Source organism: Asparagus officinalis, chromosome 4 (genome assembly GCF_001876935.1).
Source record: "Asparagus officinalis chromosome 4, Aspof.V1, whole genome shotgun sequence".
NCBI classification, from domain to species: Eukaryota; Viridiplantae; Streptophyta; class Magnoliopsida; order Asparagales; family Asparagaceae; genus Asparagus; species Asparagus officinalis.
Genome location: NC_033797.1, coordinates 33,992,142 through 34,000,392, shown reverse-complemented (window position 1 = coordinate 34,000,392; position 8,251 = coordinate 33,992,142). Strand labels below are relative to the sequence as shown.

Sequence of the window (8,251 nt, the reverse complement as noted above, 5' to 3'; positions counted from 1 at the left end):
AAAAAACCTTTGGTGACGTTATGGTATTTTATTTTGGCCTGGTTTACCAATAAGACCCTTCTCTCGAAAATTTGGCGGGAAAATTTCTTCCACCCTTGACCACTCAAAATTATTAAATCTACACCTAAAATTATTCTTTTTTCATTATTTTCCCCCCATTTCTTTTCATTTATTAAAAAACAAATAATTTCTTTCACTCTCCAAATCATACAACCAAACTTAAACTATAGAATGCCGTGACAATGGACATGGATATGAACGTGTTAGTGAACGAATTGGGTCATGGCCATGATCTAGAAACGAAGCTGGATGCCCACTTGAGCTCAGATTCAACTGAATTGTGTTAGGTCCGAGAAAACTTTGGCCAAAACAAGTGCTTCTCTGGACTCTTCTCACTTATTCACCACCGAGGATACCATTCAAAGTCGAGCACAAGGGGACACCTAATAAGAGGTATGTTCATTTTAGTGTAGAAATTGAACTAGTTTCCATGTAGAAAATGGTGGGAGAAAAAGAAGAGGTATGTTCATTTTACTGTTGAAAATGAACTAGTTTCCATGTAGAAAATGGTGGACGAAATCCCCTCGCGGAATTTTAAGCTAAACGGGGATGAAATAAAATATCACGATTGTCGCCGGAGATTTTTTAAATACCTTATGGTTAAGATTGTCTATTTTAAATACCAATTTGATATTTTAGCCTATAGATATGTATTTTAGTCGCCTACTATTTTTGCATTCTACGGAGACAAACAAAAGTGACCGAGAGGTGATATTAGCACTAAGGATCCTATCAAAATTATCACTATAAGAATGAGATGGTCTGCATCATAGACAACAGAGTTAAAATTTTCAAACTAACCGTCCAGCTATTTGTGAATGACGTAGATCATCCTTTTCCATAAGCGTGTTTTGATAGAATCTATACTGTGAAATGAGTGTTCTAGAGATTTTGTCGCAATCATTTGTTGATTATTAGTGGAATTGTGACCTGGTGATAATTTAAGAACACAAATAATCACATTGATTGTCACATCTTAACTAAATCTCTGTTTTCTGTGATTGTTTTCTCCATCTCCATTCTTTCTTTTATCGGTCTGCGATCACCTTGTTGGCGCCCTCACTTCACCTCATCTGTCATCTTTACTAAATCAAAATGATTGCAGCTCGTTTCACAACCTTCTTCTTCCAACATCTCTTTCCTTTTTGCACCCCCTTTATCTGCCCCACTATTATTTTATATCCTATTAAAGTAAAGTAAATTAATCTCATCCAACTAATAAATGGGCGCCAGATCACTGGATAGCCCATAAATAGCAGATATTAGCCTCTTAAATATTTTAGTAGCATGAAATCAGGTCCTGAATTCATCGCAATTACTATAGGTCCTACAATTCTTATAAGCTCCTTCAAAATTAGTCCCTTGGATCATTCGGATTAATGATATATCTCACGGCTCGCATGATTCGTATCAAAGTTAAATCCTTTCATCATAGAGAGAGTTTATGAGAACACTTGCGTAGAGTTGCGTGATATATACCATTCATATCGGATTAGAGGATTAGTTTGTAAGCTTTGACTATTTTATTTATAGTCAAAAATTTTATGCAACCGGATAGTGACACATCATCTGTTCCATGTCTTATGTTACCTATTTGGGTTCAGGAGGAATTAATGAATTTGTATTCCTGTTGTCAGGACTTGCAGTAGAAAGACACGAGTAGAGTCGCGGACGTGTCGGGAACCTGATTGATTTGAGGTACTAGTTTCAAAAGTATTAAAAAGGTTCAAAGGGCTAATAATCGAGAGAATTGTTACCCAAAAGTAAAAGCCCACTCCCCAGTTGCTGCCCTTTACTCTTCCTCCACACTCAAGAACCGCCGAGAGCCCAGGCCCCCGGAGCTCCGCCTCTCTCCAATGAGGCCCCCAGCGTCCGAAAACCCCAAGGCTCTCCTCCTCTCCCTCTTGGTTCTCCTAATAGCGTCGAGCCCAGTCCTCCTACTCCTCCTCCGCCCTCACCGAGTGGCGCCCCCGCACGTGCCACCTACTAGCGCCGCCGCACCCACGTTTCGACACGCTAGGGTAGTACGTCGGTTGCCCCAACCTCCCCCAAATAGGACCCCCACCTTTTTACCGCCAGACTTAACCGCTATTTGCTTTCTTTCTTTCGCACTGAAAACGCAAGGAGGAGCTTGCGGTACGGCGGTATCCTGGGCCAAAAGCGGTGTACGCGGAATGCGCACGGCGCGGCTGTTTTGCAGCGAGGCTCTGTACGAAAAGGCGCCAGGCCTTGTGGGCTGCCTACGAGATCAGCCGTGCGTCGATTGCAGCCCTCAAGCTACTGCATCCCTGCCGCCGACCCGACAAACTCGTTCCACGCCGCACCAACTTACTCCGCTGACCGCCGATTCGGCATGCCGGCGCGACGCGGCCCAGCGAGAAGTTCTGCTAACCGCCGGGGGGGGTTTGTAACCCGCCGAATCATCACTTCGTCATGCCGATCGCGGCGTTCGAGAAGATCGCTATCTGGAAAGCCGGGGTTATCCCCATTCAGTACCGTCGGTGAGATCTCAATTTCTTAAAATTGCACTTACACGCCCTAAGGTTTAACTCAGCCTTGCACTTAGCCGACCCCTATTTTAAAACCGAGCAAAAATAAAATGCCCCGGAGCATTTTTTTTGACTGAATGCTGGGTTGGAGAGAAACTTTGGGGCCAAAGTACTTTAGCTGGTTGAGTGAGCAGCACTTCACTCGTAAGTTATATCTAATTCCTTGATACACATCTGTTGCTAACATGATGGTCAACTATCATATGCTACTTCTGATGTGTTTTATAGCATACCCTTGATATCAAAGATGCACCCAAAATTACTTGGTTTCATGATTCTGTTTGATTCTTGTATTTACTTCTTTTATAATATTTCCACTTCCTTGGTAAGAATTTTTTCTTGGAAGGATCTTGGCTATTATTCATGTAAGCACAGATTTTCATTACATAACAAATTTTCTGCTCATTTAGCATTCTACTCTTATTCATTGATGTTGTGGATGATGGGCATTAACATACCCACATCACATGTATGCTTGATTGTTTCCATATCCAGAAAACATGCATATCCTTGAACAATATGTACAGTCACTACTATTTTGCAGCCATCTGTGTACTGTAGATGTGCATTATATGTTTATAGCACTTAGGCTTTCCTCTCTTTGTCTTATCTGAAGGATGGATTGATCACTATTACAAGGCACCTCTCTGTTTACGTATATCCTGACCCTTTAATATTAAAGTGATTAGCACCTAAATGTTTTGCATATCAAGCTGCACCATAATCTTTCAGTTCCATACAGATCTTCATCAAGCTTCTGACATGAACTAACTCCTCAGCGAAATAAATAACATCTTTGACTGATATGAAGTTCCCATTTCCGACTTCAAAATCACTAGGAGAAATAAAGTAGCCAGGATCATTTTTTTTGACTGCTAGAAAGTCCTTTATTACCCTAATTACTCTGATTATCAATAGGGAAACTGGTGCACATGGTAAAAGTCAATGGAACACTTTTATAAAAGTGTTGTCTCCCATCTAAATCTGTGTAATAAAGCATGAACATGCACATGCTCAATGATCTAGGAGCTAAAATCAAGATTCAAAGCCTCTTTGTGACTCGTAACAGCTGGAACTTCAGTATTAAGCTGTTTCTTTGCATCAGCTTTTCTGAAACCTGGTTTTAAGTTCATTTATGCATGTAGATCTTTTGGTATCAGGCTGCAGTTGCGCGTGTTCCAAGTGACTATGTTAAGATGTACTTCCTCATCGAACAATTTGTGGTTACATGCGTTGTACATGACCACTTTAAGACGGAAAATCTGTAATATCTAATACATCATCTCTATAACCTAACAATTAATAACTTAAAACGGAGGTGAGGGAAATTTAAATATTTCAGTTCCTATCTGGCCATCTACCATACAACTAAAGGGATGAGCATATTTTATTACAAATTGCTGCATGCACAGGAAACCCTTTTCATCGAGAGTTCTATTTCCAGCTAGCTTTTTTCCCTAAAAACCACCTTAGAAAAAATGAATTTCTGGTCACAGACTGAAAATTTTTAAGATTAATTTATGTAAACCACCATATATATTCAATTAATACCTAAACTATCTGCAGAGTTAGTTTTTATTCCAATCAACCACCTGACCCACTTTGCTTCTTAAGTTTTCCTAAAATTCCAACAATATCCTCACTTACTCTCACGTGTAAAGCACATAATCTCTCTTGTTGGTGCTCTGAAAGCTTTTCATGTCAGATTATGTGAGGATATTGTTGGAATCTCATGAAAGCAGCAAATAGGGATCAGGTGGTTGATTGGATGAAAAACAGGTTTTGTAGGTGGTTTAGGTATAAATTGGAAATATAAGGTGGTTTATGTAAATTGACCGTATATATAAGGTGGTTTCCACTAAAAAACCATTTATAAAAAAGGGGTATCATCTGCCTTGGAACAGAGGCTGCATTCATATTACTTTAGCTTATCGTTTGAATGTCACATCATTTTGCCGCAAGTTGGAGCAGTCACTTCCTAAATTATATGTTGTCAAACTTGCCTTGTTGAAAATTGTTATAAGATCCTATGGATAAGCCAATGGTTGAGGCATAGCAACAAAGTGAATACTCAATGAGAAGGCTACAAGAAACTATTCATTTAGGCCTTTATGGTCTGGCTGGATTAGAACCCAACCAAGCCAACCTCTTCATTGGTAAGTTTAGGTTAAAGCTTTTAAACTCTGGATTGTGTTTGGACTGAGGGTTGACATGAAATCCAAGGGAATCATGTCTGAAACCGATCCATCACTGACCCAAAGCAAACCACCTGATTTTTTTTCATCTCTATTTGAATTTTGAGGATACAATCTGAGGTTGTGGATTTGAGAGTTTTACCTTGATTTCTGAAACATGCAATTACTCGCAGATTTTCTCTATTTTATTTTTGCATGGTAAAGAACATCTGTTTTAGTGGTATGCATTGCAACCTGATCCAGCCCAATTAAACTTGATCATGATCAATCCACCCGTATCCCTTTTAGAGATCGAGCTGGATTCATGTTACTAAACTTTAAAGTTTTCCCAACCCAACACAACACAATGTTCTCCATTTGCACTCTTCGAACCGCCTCTCATAGACACAAAACCACATTAGAGGGGGGGAAACTGTCTAGATTAAGGGAAACGTAAATTGAAGTGCTCTCTCTTGGTGAGCGGAATTGATCGAATCTCCACCAACTCCTGACCGTGTTGCCAAATGCATATTTCATGTTAAGAGATGCCATGATGTGGAATGCCAGTTGTGTAAAATTACAGGTAGGGTCATGTTTTGAGATCTGGAAGGAACTTTTAAAATTGGGTGGTCGGGCAGCAATTTTTCAGTGAAGCGAGACTTTTGGTCTAGCAACATGAGAAGTTACTCACCCAAACCTCCAGAAATGAAAAGCTGAGGTCTAATCTTTTTTATTACCTCTTTTTCCTTGCTCATTAGGAGGTTATAGATGTTCAAAGCCTGCTCTCTCTTTTCTGCCAACTTTCTTACTTTAGTTGAATAATCATGGAAATAGTTGCTACTTGCTAGTTTAACTAATTAGTAATTACTTGTTCTCGGATACTTCACTGCCTGAGAAAGTATCCAGTAGGGATGGTTCGTAGAATTTAATATGCACTAAATGGATGTCAACAATTGGATCACATGCATGAATCGCGATGTCCAATGATCTAACGGTTGACATCTATTTGGTGCACATTTAATACCATGCACCTAGGGTCATTTGATATTTTCTCCACCTAGCTAGCAGGCCAGTAAACATTCAATTGACACCAATAAATATAATCCTTAGGAAACATTAATAAATGTCAAAGAATCTTGCCTAAATGTTATTTATTGTGTGATTATCATTAACTTGGAAACAATATGCAAAAAAACGTTAAAATTTTCAGAACAATGTGCAATTAAGTTTCTTGGGTGATTATCATTAACTTGGAAAGAATATGCTTAACAATTTCAGAATAAAGTGCATAAGAGAAGGTGGTGTCCGATTCACTATTGATGGCCGTAAATTCTTCTACACCGTTCTGATCAGCAATGTAGCTGGAGCTGGAGATGTGACCGCAGTAAAGATTAAAGGTTCAATGACAGGTTGGCTTCAAATGGGTCGAAATTGGGGACAGAATTGGCACATAAGCGCGGATCTCAAGGGCCAATCTCTATCCTTTGAGCTCACAACTAGCGATGGCGTCACACTCTCCTCTTATAATGTTGCACCTAGAGATTGGACCTTTGGCAAAACTTACACCGGCAAGCAATTTCCATTCTAATTAAATATGTATAATGCTTTTGTTCATTACTATTGTACTATGAGAAATTACCAGGAGAAAAAATTCATCAGTTTTGGATGCATCTTTGATGGAGTATGTGATTTTGTGCATTATGCTGTACTTTAAAGTAGCTTTCAAAGGCGATGTTTTGATTCTATTTCTGTGCGCTCATTGGTGATATCTGTTCTCAAGTGAGAGTATGTCTCACCATTTGTGATCATTATGTTTATTGACCCAGCAAGAGATTGTAAGACATTTAAATTGTAATTCACATGGATGGGTCCAGTTCAATGTTCAGAGTTGTGCATAATGTTCTTTGTGGTGGGGTTCAGATTTGACGCTAAGGCTTTTTTCCTTTTGATTGGGGTTTTATGGTGACAGTAGTGAATGTTAAATCGGGATTCATGGACATAAAGGTCTTAGCCGATAAGAAGGTATCGTATGTTGCTGGGCACCACATCAAGATTCAAGAGCATCGTCTTGCACGATTAAATTTGGAGTGCTAGATGGTTGATGAAATCGGAGAACATAAGTGAATACGGCGATTTGGGACTGAGGAGACGCACCCCTAAAATCTAGCTTGTAGTTGAAGGGAACGCAAATCCCTTATAAACCCCCACTGATGTGGGACTAAATGACCCTGACATAGAGTGCTGCTACGGGGACCCAAAATATAGGACCAAGGGAGAAGACAGGTGAGGTGTCTCCTCCCTATTGCATAATGAGTTGGCATGACCAACTCATTATGCAATAGGGAGGGGACACCTCACTTGTTCCCTCCCTTGGTCCTATATTTTGGATCCTTAAGTCATTTTCCTTTTTCCGATCCTGATACCCACGCGGGATGACCTTGCACTAATCTAGTTCCGGTTGAACGCTGTAAGAAACACTGCAATACTAATGTCACCGTCCGTGCCGCTTGATTGCAACCAGAAGGTGCGGTTGGTTTTGATACCATTTGTAGGGGAGCTCAGGGAACTCACCCATAAAAGCTAATTTGTAGAGGGAGGGAACCCAAATCCATTATAAACCCCCATCTAGTTACACATATAACTGATGTGCGAATAAATAGTAGATTTAAGCAATTTGATATAATGGCCAAAGCCTCCAGAGAGGATGTAGAATGATGTTTTTGCTATGATCGGGAGCGGAGAGGTTATTATTATGTGCTAATTTCCGAACCAAAATCCACAAGGTATATAGACAATGGAGACAAACTACATTTATTCACGAGAAAAATATAACATGTTAAAAAGAAAAGGTGACAACAAATCTAACACTGATTCAATTTTTTTTCCCAAACGTGGTTCTTCTCAATTGACGGACATTCAGATTCCCATTTAGGAGGTTGCAAAACAGGCCTTAAAGGCCGGGATTGGCATATGAAACTTTCAATAAAAGAAAAATAATAATTAACTGAATAACATCGAAATGAAATGATCAAGCTCTGAAGGTTAAAAAAAGGGTTAAACATAGAAAATCTTCACGAACTTTTGGGAAGTTGCAGTAAACTCAAATTGACTTTTTTTTTATCACACTAAACCCTCATGAACTTTAGAAGTTGTTGCACATATGTAACCCATGAACTATTCTATTTTATTAAATCTCATGTGAATTTTTTTTCTTTGATCTTTAAATTAACACCATTAATTCTAGCATCTCATGCGGTAAGCATTGTTGTGTGCAGCGAAAATTTCGGTAGAACATTGGCGCAACAATAGAGCAAGATCACAATAGGAATTCTCGTTTCACTAAGGAAACAAGAACCAAAAGCAAAATATCTCAACAAAGTGAGATATCAGCTCTTCCTCTCATCAGTTCTAGGACTGACCTGTCGAAGGAACCTAAATAAGCTATTACAAATCATACAAACAGCGAGA

At 39.3% G+C, this 8,251-nt stretch overlaps 1 protein-coding gene across 1 annotated transcript; it reads left to right on the top strand.

Moving 5' to 3' along the window:
- LOC109837156 (expansin-A10-like) lies at positions 2,452 to 6,528 on the top strand (the record flags this gene model as incomplete). The annotated part of the gene is made up of 2 exons (XM_020405275.1): positions 2,452 to 2,561; positions 6,062 to 6,528. Coding segments are annotated over 2 exons (420 nt in total), but the record flags the coding sequence as incomplete, so codon positions are not given.